General features: G+C 43.4%; 1 protein-coding gene across 1 annotated transcript; it reads left to right on the top strand.

Moving 5' to 3' along the window:
• Positions 1-730: 730 nt before the first annotated feature.
• On the top strand, positions 731-5,002 carry GPR55 (G protein-coupled receptor 55). The gene is made up of 2 exons (XM_010209256.2): positions 731-798; positions 4,069-5,002. The coding sequence occupies exon 2, from the start codon at positions 4,076-4,078 to the stop codon at positions 5,000-5,002; it is 927 nt and encodes a 308-aa protein (XP_010207558.2). The 5' UTR covers positions 731-798; positions 4,069-4,075.
• Positions 5,003-13,512: the final 8,510 nt, after the last annotated feature.

The raw sequence follows: 13,512 nt of genomic DNA on the forward strand, positions 1-13,512 counted from the left end.
TAAAAATCCTGAGCAGTGGCCTGAATTTTTCTCAATCCTTTTTGTAGAATAACTAGATTTAAAATTACTGGATTTCTGTTATCTGATCATCATTTCCTTACTATTAAAGCTACACCTACACTTACAGATTTTACAATGATGTTGTTGCTGCTAATACAGCTTTTGTGGATAAGAACACCCTTAGTCTGTGCTAACATACAGACTTGTGTGAATCCCAAGAGCAGCCAGATGAATGCAGATCTGTGCTGCAGGCAGGAAACCATTCATGCATCCTGCTGTGCTGTGAAAAAACCTAGTGAAGCTAATACTGTAAAATCTTGCTGTTCCATTTCCTAGATTAGTACACCTTTGCTGCTAGTTCCTGCTACCCAGCTCCTGCCATCCTGCTCCTGCTATGTTAAACCCAATTAACATTTAACTAATCCATAGGAAGTGGAAAATCCTCACTCAGTAGAAGAAATTGAGAACAAATGGACCAGTGATGGCACAGGGTCTGGACCAGCTACAACACACTTTCTCAAGTAGCATCAATGACGGGTTTTTATGTTATCTTTTGGCTTCCAGAACTTGTCTGAAACAACTCTAGAGCTGCAGGTGATTCCTTCAGGAATCTTGTGGAGGACAGAAGAATTTTCTTCAGAAGATTGGAACAGAGCAAACATGGTGCCTGTCTCTTAGTAAGGTGGAAAAGGAGGAGTTTGGAAGTGGTAGGTTACTAAGCCTGGCTTCAGTACTTGGAAAATACTGGAATCACCCACCAAAGAATCTGTTTGCACGCATCCAAAAACCAACTCAGCAGTAAGTAACTATCTGCAAAGGTTCATCTGAGAGTGAATGAAATAGAGCTAATTTGACTTTCTTGCATGACACTCTGACAGCACCAGGGGATGGGTTGTAGCAGGGGGAAACAGGCTTCAAACACTATCTCTAAATAAATTCTCATAAGCAAAAGGAGGCAACATGATCTGTATAAACTTCTATATGACTAATGAGTGCCCACTGAGATACTAATCAGTCTCTACCACACAGGAAAGATGTATTTGCTTCAGCTCAGTATCTTTCAGAGTCAGTACCATTTTTATTAGCATTTTATTAGCATTATCATTTTAGTAGCATTTTAATTAATAATTTGGATAATGCAGTAAAGATGAGGCTTAAGAAATGACTGCAAAGTCATTTGTCAGTGAAAGTGTGTCTTCAAATAATTTGGGGCAAACATATTACTCAGCGTGAACTGTTTGCAAACAATCCCCTTGGAGCATTCAAGACGTGAAATCTAAATTTAAGGGGAGGCAAAATGTCAGAAAATGTCAAGTTTTAAGAATCAGGCAGTCCATTTGAGTACTTGAAGTCACCAGTTGAAAGGCTGGATACCATTTTCTTGAACTTAATCATTTTCAGGAATAATGCTACATGTAATTTTGTACTAATGAACACCAAGAAAAAAGCCTTTGGTGAAACCCAGTAAAAGCAGAAACCAAACTCATACTTTCAAGAGGCACCACAAGTAGTTTTCTGATATATTTATATAGCACATAGTGCTGGGTTAACAGCTGTTGTCACTTCCCCAAAATGTTTAATATAATCTGACTTCTTCCCCAGCTACATGGGTGCTCTTGGTAACAGGACACATGCTCACACAGCAGCACACCACTCCTCTTTTCTCTTACCTGTCCTACCCTCAGGTGACAGCAGCATCTGCTCACAATAGTCCCTTATACACATGGCACCAATACATCTCCACAGTGGAATTATCTCACCTTTCATGTACCACAATCACATACTGCTGTCTCAGATGGATTTACTCAATCTCAGACTGACTAGCAAACCAAAGGTTTCTTTTTGTTCTCCTTTCTGACAGATAAATCCACTGATAACAACCAGATTTCCTTTTGCTACTTTGTAAGTTCACAAATACAGTCTCACTCACCCAGCTCAGTCCAGTTCTCTGGAAGTGGTGGTCAGATCCAGCTTCTGACCAACAGCAGCTCTCTGCAGGTCACACTTGCTCCTGCAGTGGGGTCACTGGGGGGATCCCTGCCAAGGAGTAGTCTCAGTGGATTTCTGCATCCCCCTAGTAACCTTCATCCAGCCTGTTGGTAGTCCCCAGCTTTCTTGCAACCATTTCCTCACCTACGTAACAGCCTTAGCCTTTGTTCTGCTCCCTGGTTTTTCTAGTGCTATTTAGTTGTTTCTAGTACACTTTACTGAAATGCAATTGCACTTCAGCCTTTCTCCTATCTGAAAAAGCAGACAGCTAATCAAAGAAGATAATGGTCTGGCAAGATCTGTCAAAGCCTTATTTAGTAGTCTCCCTTAAAAACCTATATGAAGCTTTGACAGTTATGGTTTTTAACACCTTTGACACTCTTTCCTTCAACAGATAGACTAAATTGATCCTTTTCCAGAAACACCAATAACATACTTCATAAGAATGACTGGGTTGGACATCCAGCTTTACATGCTGCCTCTTTCCACAGCATGAGCTGGAAATAAACTGTTTTCCCTCGTGTGAGCACGTTAAGCTCTGAGTGCACTCTGTGCTCAGACACATCTATTCCCACTTTCACTCACTGATAACTGTAAGTCATTCCACCTTCCAACTCCAATACAACATCAGCATCCTATAAAAAGCAGAGGTACAAGATTTGGCAAAACCCAAGCAAGGTCATCTCCTCAGTTCATATTTAGCAGATTTATTTGTTCTCCAGTAGTACTGGTAGTATTTACGAGCTACTTGTCACTTTTTGTCCTCCAAAGAGGAGATTCCCCTCTTGATCAAATTCTTCTTAAAGCTTCTTTACTTACTCCTAAAATTTCTTTTGAGCTACTTGGTGGCCTGAGCCTGACTGGAAACTTTGACTACCACTTTTTTCCCCTTCATTATGACTTTTTGTGATTTTAATTTGAAGAGGTTATCAAGAAGCACTTTTAAGGCATAGCTTGTTGAAGCATACACATGATTTTAAGGGCTTTAACACTTATTCAACACAAAGTACACTTTTTTTACAGGACTGTATTATTAAGATCTCATGTTTTCCATTTGCTAATCTTTGCCAGTTTATCTAAGACAATCAGATAAATTTAAGAGTACTTGCAAGCCCCAAATTCAACCAATGCTGAAAGGAAACATGCTTACTCAACTTGATATTAAGCTGACCTTCTAAAAAACTGCATGGGACAAAAGCACTCCAGGAAATGAAAATACCCATATAAATGTGGGTGTAGTCAAAGCATATCAGCAAAAGCTACTGACACATAGGGAATCATGAATATAAAAGTAACATCCCAGCTCTGATTTTGGTCTGCCTTCACACAGAACAAGAATTTCAGTATTTCTGTGTAGCAAAGGAACTGAACATACTTGTTATGGAAGTTTCACAGAATCACAGGTGGTAGGGATTGGAAGGGAGATCACCTTGTCCAATGACATGATGCTAAAGCAGTTCCACCTAGATCAGGTCACACAGGAACACATCCAGGCAGGTTTTGAAAACCTCCAGAGAATGAGTAGTCAGCACACTTCTGAGGTTTTGAAAACACTCGCTTGAATGGGTCAGTCTCTTCAATATCCAAATGGGACTATCTTAAAGAGCATGGTAGTCAGTGGGTGCTGACTATCTGCTGTTGAGAATCAGGCTCCTCTATAACAGATCAAGTCACTTGAATTGGAAATAGAAAGTCATAGAATCATAAAATGGTAAGGGTTGGAAGGGACCTCTAGAAATCATCCAATCAACACCCTGTTAAAGCAGGTTCCCCTCGACCAGGTCATCCAGGAACATGTCCAGGCAGGTTTTGAAACCTTCAGAGAAGGAGACTCCACACCCTCCCTGGGTTTGCTCACCCTTCCAGGAAAGAAGTTTTTCTTACATTTAAGTGGAACTTCACGAGTTCCACTCAAAACTAAAACCTGAGGATTCACTTTCAATAATAGCCAAAGGCTGACCAAATGTATAGCTCAAAACCAAACAAGCCCAGAGTTGTGTCAAAGTACCTTGCTGTGATATATCATGGCATTAGCTGGGAGCCTTTCACATTTCCAACCCGTTCTCTCTGTCGTTTTAGGGGACCAATGACCAACAGCAGTGTGGAATGCAATTTTACAGACATCGACAGATTAGCAAAGACCCTGCAGCTGGGGATCTCCATCCCCACCTTCATTATTGGGCTGCTCCTCAACGCCCTGGCTCTCTCCATATTCTGCTGCTTTTGGAAGAAGCAGACTAAAACCTCCGTTTACATGATCAATCTCGCGCTTGCAGATATCTTGCTGCTTCTCTCACTCCCACTCAAGCTGTACTACTCTGTCAGAGAAGCACCCGGGCTCATGTGCTCATTCATACATACTTTCTATTTTGTCAACACATATGGCAGCATCTTCATCATTGTCTGCATTACTGTTGACAGGTATCTCTGCATAAGGCATCCATTTGAAGGTCGAGCTAAGCAATCTCCCAAATGGGCCATCCTGATTTGCTGCTTCATCTGGGTAGTGACCTGGCTTTGCAGCAGCCCAATGTACATGTTTCATGAAAAAGATGCTTTTAAATGCTTTTACAACATGTCAGAAGAACAGGTGTGGAGCGTTCCCCTCATTGTTTCTCTGGAAGTCTTTGGATTCCTGATCCCACTCGCAGTGATGGTTTTCTGTTCTGCCCAAAACATCTGGATTCTTCTGAATCACAAAAGTCAAGCTAAAGAGAAGGTAGAAGGTGGTAGCTCCTTACGAGTCATTATCAACCTTGTGGTGTTTTTGGTGTGTTTCACACCTTTCCATCTTGCAATCTGCCTACAGTGCCTGGTGAGACAGCACGTGATAGTGGACTGCAGTCTGAAACTACCCATCAGTCTCTTCATTCAGGTGTCAATGACATTAGCCAACCTGAACTGCTGCCTGGATGCCATCTTTTATTACTTTGCTGCAAAAGAATTTCGTGAGAAAACACACCTGAAAAAAGCTGTTGAACTATGTCCCGTCTTTAAGCCTTGTGCTACATGATGAAACTGCCTGCAGCAGAACTTCCTTGGCTCCCATGTGCCTCGTGGAACTCCAGCAGCATTATTCCTGACATAACAACAGGGTCACCTTGGCCACGGCAGGCTGGGTGCAGGAGGGAGAAAGACAATGTTTTTCCAGTGAATGTGAACCTATTCCAATACTTTTCTTCCCTTTAAAGATGAAAGGAGAAAAATGTTGGAAAAAAAGAACCAGCATTAGCAAAGTGACAGAGTGACACCAAAAGAAGCATTAGCCTTAATGGCATGTACTGAATGTGAAAGGCATGCCAGAAGAAAACTACTCAGGTCACTGGAATGCCACTTAAAATCAGCCTTTACCATTGCTGCAGTAGCTTTCCTTTTGCCAGCACAATCAGAGTTATTGCTAAGAGCCAAACAGAAAAATAACTATTCAAAACCTTCTTTTTAACTTAGAAAATATCTGAGAGTTAAAAGGCAGTATCTGGCCAAAAGTCTGATCCTGCTCTTTCCTTCTATAGTTTACAGAAGGTCACTGTAAGAGTTCATTTGCTTTGAATAGCTTGGCCAGCCTGGGATAACAGTGAATCCTCCCTCCTGTAAGTGTTACACACTGATCAGGGCTGCTACATAGGACAGCAGCCCCTGCTCTTCTGTGGAGGGTGGGCTGCTCAGTATACAACCCCACTGAAGTATCTTGGGTACTAGCAACTTCTTGAGTAACAAATGCTTCTGATTATCTTACCTGAGGAATCAGTGTGGTTTTCTTCTCCAATTTTAAAAGTGGCTTTGCAGATGAAAACTAAAAAGCACCCTCTCAGATTGGGCATTTACTGAAAGACTGTGTGTGATTAACTGGATTTCTATATCAAAGATGTAACATGATGGTAAATTATTCTGCCTGTCTTCTCATTCTTGGAGGAGGGGAATTAGGGAAGCAAGCCTTGCATCACAGAGAAATAGAGAGTGACTAGCTGATATTGTCCTCACCCCCAGCTAGGAGACTGGACCAGCTCTGTGCACCTCATTCCTTAGAGGAGTCCTTTAGCCTGTACCTGATAGTTTACAAAACATCTATGAACATACCTCATGCCTTCTGGTATCTCACCACTGTTCCACCATCTGCAAGCCTGGCTCTGAGTCTAAACCAAAGGTTTCTTTGTGGCAATTTAAGCCATGTTTCTTGTGGCTTGGTTCATGCTCTTAGCCAGAAACACATTCACCTCAAGGAATCCATTTGTGTGCCTTTTAAAACAGCTGTAAAAATGACCTAAGATTGCTTGTAATCAAGCCTTCATTCTGAGGCAGACATTCCCCTTATTCAAAGTGTGAAAAGAAATTACCTTCTGTCTTGAGCAAATTAAAAAGAGAGGGGGCCCAGTTCTGAAAATACAATTTGCTGTCGATTGATGTCCATAGAAATGATTGACTGTGCAAGTGGGCAGCTGCACATAGCTACCACTGGGCCTAAAGCAGGAGCATTTCAAACCACAGCTGAGGCAAGCAAGGAGCTCAGAGGAAAGAAAGCTTTTTGTATTACCTTCACCATTATCTTCAGAGGGGCAAGAAGAAGACCTTCCAAAACAGCAGGTTCTAAAATCATTATTCACTACTGCCTCGATCATTCAGAAACTTGCAATATGAGTCAACCTTCCTTTTTTGCACCTTCTACATTACTTTGCATAAGAAAAGTGTGAGAAAGAATATGTTCTAGTAAATAGCTGTATATATGTAGTGTATGATTTGAAAAAATGTTTGGATTCCCCAATCTGACAGCAGTGTATGATACTTATCTACCTATTTCATTGTGAACTTTTACCATTTTCTCCTTAAAATAGCTCCAATACTTGGGTGGAGATTTTCCTTCCCAAGAACTACTTCAGGTTTATGGCTGTGGCAACCAAGAACAACTGAATAAACCAACAGTAATAAATAAACAGAATAAACAGTAATAAACAGAAACAATACAAACAGGAAAGATAATTCAGTATTTTTTCTGTGGAAATCTCCATAAATTCTTGACAATTCCCTACTAAATCCCCTACAATCTTTCCTCCAAAATGCTCTGAGAGGTAGTACAACCCTGTGGGCCAGTAGAGCTGAGAATGCAGGGCCAATACAGATGTCCCCACAAAAACATTGTGGGGGCCATGAGGCTCAGCACAACCCAATGATGCCCTCTCTGTAGAAATGTAACGAAATTGATTCCAGGACTCACTAAAAATAGTGTCAGTGCAAAGAAAAGGAGGAAAAAAACCACCCCTAAACCAGAGAACATTATTAACCTCCTCTGCTTGAGCTGATGAGGCTTCATGGGAATAGGATGCCCAGCTCTGGGCCTCCCACTTCAAGAGACATGGGGAGAGATCAGAGATGTTAAAGCACAGAAGAGTTTGAGGAAGCTGGGCTGGTTTTGTCCAGCATACTGGAAGATAACAATGCAGATGACAGAGCCAAGCACTGCCCAGTAGTTCCCAACAATATAACAAGTAGAAATGGCTCCTGGTTCAGGTTCAATATTGGCAAAAGCTTCTCAACTAGGAGGGCAAATCAGCACTGGAAGGGAAGTTTCGTGATATCCTCTCACAGAGGTTTCTGACATAGCCAAACTCAAGGCTGCTTTGATTCACTCTTGGAGAAGAAAACTGGCTCCCGAGGTCCCTTTCCACTGCTCCTTGACTCTCAGCAAATGCAAGTTTGGTTGGTTGGTTGGTTTTTTCTCCTCCAAGACAAAAATCTGCCTATTAGATTGCTGATGTTATGACACTCGTTGTCCATAGCTGTACTGCAAGAACAGTACAAGACTGAGTAAATACACTAGCTGCTTAAAAACTATTAGGCAACAGAAACTGTGACCCATCATAGAATGGTAGGGGCTGGAAGGGACCTTTAGAGATCATCTAGTCCAACTCCCCTGCCAAAACAAGTCCACCTAGATCAGGTCACCCAGGAACATGTCCAGGTGGGTCTTGAAGAGCTCCAAGGAAGGAGCCTCCACACCCTCCCTGGGCAGCCTGGGCCAGGGCTCCCTCCCTGAAACAGTGAAGGAGTTTTTCCTTATGTTTAAATGGAACTTTTTTGTGTTCCAGCTTCATCCCGTTACCCCTTGTCCTGTTGATAGATACCATAACAAAAAGGGATGCCCCAAACTCCTGACACCCACCATTTAGATAACTGTAAATATGAATGAGATGTCCCCTCAGTCTCCTCTTTTCTAGACTAAACAGCCCCAGTTCCTGCAGCCTTTCCTCATAAGAAAGATGTTCAAGTCCCCTGATCATCTTGGTGGCCCTGCAAACCAAACCTAAACCAAAGCACTGACTTTTCCCCACCTTTAGCAAGAGGCTGTAGGCAGGCAGGCATCCAGTACAGGCTGTCCAACCTCCTTTCATTATGACTGAATACACTAGTTAGAAAACATAAACCAGACATTTTTTTCCACGTGGGAATCATCAGCCACCATTTCTTCTTTGTGCACCTTACTTACAAAGAAAGCCTAATAAATGTGAGTCCAGCATTTCATCACATCAAGTAATTTCAGGTATTCAGAAATGTGCAAAGCGAGAAGAGCAGCCACCTCGCTGCTCAAGGCAGCCTCCAGAGCACAGGGTTGAAATGGGTTTGAAGACTGAAACTGATCTTCAGAGACACCATGCAAAACCTCACATCTTTATGTGCTGCTCTAAGCAATATTTCACTCTAAGGTTATTCTCCAACACCAAAACTTAATCTGTCCAAAATGTACACCAAGGAACAAGAGATAAACCAGTGCTACTCAAAAGGACAGACTTCTGCCTCTCTCATCAAAATGGGTTTGCACCTTTTTTCCCCCTCACTTTAGGCTAATTCCTTCCTATGAGTCTTGGGCACACTCTCCATCCTTCCACCCAAACATGAGGAGAGGAGCTGAGGAGAGGCAGTCTCCTTTCAGGAAATGCCAAGTCCAACAGGAGGGAATGAGAAGGGCAAGCTCACCAGCCCTGTGTACAAACCTCCTGAGATGACTGTGGCAGCTGCCATGAGCCTGCAGGGACCTGCTCAGCACCACAGCAGCTTGGACAAGCCTTTCATGGAGCCAGGAAGACAATGAGACCTTGGCTACTGCACACCAAAAGGAACTTCATTATTCCCAAGAGGAACAGTCTTTACAAAGAGAGGCAGAAATGTGCTTGCCCTAAGTGAATTGAAAAGAAACTATCCCATCTTTGTTATTTACACAACAGTACAAATGGGAAAGCTGGCCTGGTTAGATTTCAAATTATCATGCTTGCCAAGCATGTAGAGAAACACAGACATGAGCTGCACACACACACACACAATTTGCTCTGGCTGCCCTCCTAGCACTCCCAAAACATGGAGCGTGGAGAGAATAGCTCAAGGACTCAGTTACTAAAAAAGACAGTAGCTTCTTCTCACAGGGCAAGATGTCCTCAGGCAGGACATGGCAGGGCCAGCCCAAGTGCTGGGCACACCATGCAATGGCCATCCTGCTATGCAGCAGAGGTGGCCACCAGCATGGGGAATGGATGCTGAGAAGGGTTTGCACAGGTTGGGGCTTCCTTCAGCTCCTAGCTTCCTTTAGCTACAGCTAAAACTATTCCTCCTATAAAGCTGTGTGGGAGAGAGAAGAAAATCAAAACAAAACTAAAATTCACCTATTCTTTTAAGGTCAGGGAGCTTTAGTCTGTGGAGAATATTAGGTGAGGAATCCTGTGCTGCTTCTAAACACATAACTGAAATGAGTTTCTGTTCACAGGGTTGCTATTTGCACTGGAATATCACAAAATATCACTATGTGATGCAGTTCTATTACCTCAGTGTTAGCTGGAAAGCTCCAGAGAGATAAAACTTGCCCCTTCAGCATGGACATGTCAAGTTCACACAAGCAATCTTCTGTTTATCTTTCTAACATCAGACCAATACACAGCCCAAAGCAAGCGTCAACACTGAAGCACACCTCGCCAGACTAAGAATAGTCATACAGTGTCTTTCATCCGAGGAAGCAGAATGACTGAAGTTGAGAGACACAATCCTCCACTGCACAGACCAATCTTGATCTAGTGCTGGAAACATGGGAAGCAAAAAACCCATAAAGCAGGCAGTAGGCGAGCAGTCAGTGTAGCTCGGGTCCTGCACGGCAACTCTGTGTCCCTGCAGTGCCACAGTTCATTGCCTTTGGTCCTGTTGGAAATGTTAACTTTCATTTATTTCACTTTAAAGTATTGATATCATGAAAGAAAGGTTGGCACCACTCACTGCAGTATCTTGCATGACAGAGGGATCACCCAGAGCCAAATTCATGCTGGAACTGTGTGGCATGGGTGACACAGCTTTCCCCAGCACCCACTGCTGCAGGGTGAGGACTCATCCTCCCAGGAGTGAACTCAGCCACTGCTGGAACATACAGCTGAGTGGAACAGATGTGCAGCCAATGTGCTCTGTGGCACCAGGATGTCAACTACATTGTCTGATCTATATCATCTGACACGCTTCACTGCAAAAAAATACTCTCTCCCAGCATCCTCCTCAGCATGCCCAATTGCTTTGACACACGGTGCCTGTACTGAAGGTCACAGTGCCTACTCATTTAAAGCACAAGCAGCAGTGCTGTGGGGAGGCAAGGCACGCTTGCAGACCTCCAGGTAAGTCTCAAGGCTTGCCCGAGGTACAGGTGTTTCAAAACAACCACGTCCTGCTATTTATCTTCTCCTCACCCCAGCTCACCAGTTCTGCAAAGCCTCTATCAGCCAGCACTTTGGGCCCTAGCCCCGGACCCACATGCAGTGGCCAACTTTCCACGGGCTAAGCAGCACCCCACAGGCACGGCAGAGCCTATCTCAGCTTATAGACGTTGCCCCCATGGCAACCCCATCGCAGCCTGTGCCGTGGAACCAAGCTTGCACCCAGGAGTGCTGCCAAGGGCAAGCTGCTGCTTGTGAGACATTATGCTTGTGAGAGGGATGAAAAATCAGCTTTTTTCCCTCCCCATTTACAGCTTCAAGGACAGATGGATTCCCATGTTAAAAAAATAAGAGGAAATCTGCCTGTTTTCTTCAGTTTCATGGCCCTAGTCTAACACTTCCCTTTTCATATTTCCTGGGATCTGACAAACTACACTGAGTTGTTCCACACTTAATCTTCATTCCAACTGAGACTGCATTTTACCTAGTGAAGTGCAGGAGTAAAATCCTGCTGCAGCTCCCAAAACTGCAAATCAGAGCATGGATGCACACAGCCACTACATCAGGTTCACACAGCAAAAGCACCGTTCTGCTTTTTAAAAGTGCAGCTTTAAGGAACACGTCAGACATTCCAGGTACAACAGGGAGGGCAGAGAAAGGCTGTACATTGTCTGATCCTATGAGATATGTGTTTTGGCCCCTCACAGCAGTGCCAGGGTTGAGCATCCCTTCTCAGTTTCCCAGAGGCCCTCTCATAGCTCTGTTTCCTAGCTGCATTTCACCACACTGCAAATATGCTGCACTGTCCCCTAAGTGAAGCAGCTGCTCCCACCTCAAGCAAAGCACCCCACTGCCATGGCAAACAAAGAACCCATTGAGGCTCCCTCAATAGTCACTGAAGAGCTTCTAGCATCTCTAGCTAGCAATCTAACTTCTTCACATCTAGATTTCCCTCAGCAAGAGCCAGTTTGTTCTACCCAAGAACAGAAGGCTGCTAGGACATCTGGGATCACAGATCACCTACCAGTACTTTCCATCTGTTAGATACTTGCCTATCTCCATCCTGCAGATGAAACCATACAGCTGCTTATTAAGCATCTCTGCCACCCCAATCAACTCATTACTGAGAAAGATGTGGAAAATAACTGTGTTAGAAGCTGGGTTGTAGAAAGCAGACCACGTGTGACTACCCTTGTAGGTTAACAAGAGTTCAAATATTCATTAGAATCATAGAATGGTAGGGGTTGGAAGGGACCTTTAGAGATCATCTAGTCCAACCCCCCATTAGTATCTATATTATCTCCTAATTGCCTGCTGCTACTGGGGGAAAAAAAGATTCTGGTGTTTTTCTGAAATCTTTGATCTATCTGTTCACTGAGTAAATATGATTCATCTTCCCCTTGCTCAAGGTTGCATTGGCTGGGGACTTTTCCTCAGCTTCCTAGAATCATATCAATGCATGTGGAATGTGCCATGTCTTTTAGAAGAAATTTCTCTGCTCCTACACCAAGTCCTTTCCAAAGCAAGTAACTCCAACCCAGGGAAAGCAAGACTCACTCCCTGCAGCAGTTGAAACAAAAAATGCTGAAACAGTGTGAAGTCATCAAAATAATAGCACTAAAATCTTACAAGTCTCTGTCCCTTTTTTCCCACTCTATCTTCTTAGGTAAGCTCAGCATGTTACAGCACCAGAGAACTCTGCACATCTCCATCTCTCCCCTTCTAACTTACTGAGGTCATAGTGCAAAGCAGTGAGACAGCTGCCTTGAAACAAAAGGAAACCAGTTGACTGGTTAAAATACCAAAATCCAAACTGTGGCAAACAAGAGGGTTTTTTATGTAACATCAAGCACAAAGCTCAATAAAGACAGTATAAATTATTACAGTATCACATTCAAAACCTGTTTTTCTTCAGGTTTTTGTAGTAGAAACACAAAGAGATCCTGAGAAATAATCTTTTTCTTAAAAGCAGACAGCAGAATTCATTTTGAGTCACAAACTTCCCTGAATTAATCTAAACTACATTGGTTCCATTTACATACCAAAATCATCTCTTCTTGTTCCTGTTTTGATTTCCAGTGTTGGAAATCCAGCTCAGGGAATTCAATTGGATTGTTTTTTATTGAAGTGCTTCTGTTAAACAAATTCTCTGCTGGCTACACTCTGTAAAAGTCCCTTTCACTGCTGTTTTCTGGAAACACACAAGCATAAGCCTCTGCCTTCCACATTTTGTTGCCCATTCTGGAAGTTGCCTGTCCATGGGGCTCTTTCCTCAGGCTTGACACTAGAAGGCCACAGTTGGGACTCTTCAGAGAATCTGCCTCAGGTTTCCCCAGCAGTGAGAAAAGGGTGCCTTTGCCTCTATGTTGAAAGGTGTGGGGTTGAGTCACCTTTCTTTGCATTTCTGTCAGCTGGGAGACCTGAAGGTGTGTGTGCCTGGAAGTGGAGAACACAGTGCTAAGTAAAAAGTGAAGAACTGGGGGTAGTGAAATGACTGGTGTGCAATATGAAAACAACATGAACATGTAAACCCTTCCTGGGTTTCCTTCTTGCCACTGCTTGTTCACTTCACTGCACAGCACCCAGACCCTCCTCAATCACTCTCTCAGGTTCTCCTTCAGCAGCACAACACAGCCCAGGTGTCTCTTGTACCAAGGTACAGGAGATGGACCTATCTGAAATGAAGTTAAATGAAACACCTTTAAATAATGAAAATCCCTTAAAATACAGCACTTTACCACAAAGAGATTTCTGGAGAGGTGATTGCCCATCTCCAAGCATGGCCCACCAGGAGGAAGGCACAAGGTGGCAATGTTTAGGTTCTGGCTGGGGGCCTGCCTGCATCCCCTGC

The sequence above is a fragment of the Colius striatus genome, chromosome 12 (genome assembly GCF_028858725.1).
Source record: "Colius striatus isolate bColStr4 chromosome 12, bColStr4.1.hap1, whole genome shotgun sequence".
NCBI classification, from domain to species: Eukaryota; Metazoa; Chordata; class Aves; order Coliiformes; family Coliidae; genus Colius; species Colius striatus.

Coding starts and splice junctions, on each gene's coding strand:
- GPR55 (XM_010209256.2), top strand. CDS start 4,076: ATGACCAACAGCAGTGTGGAATGCAATTTTACAGACATCGACAGATTA.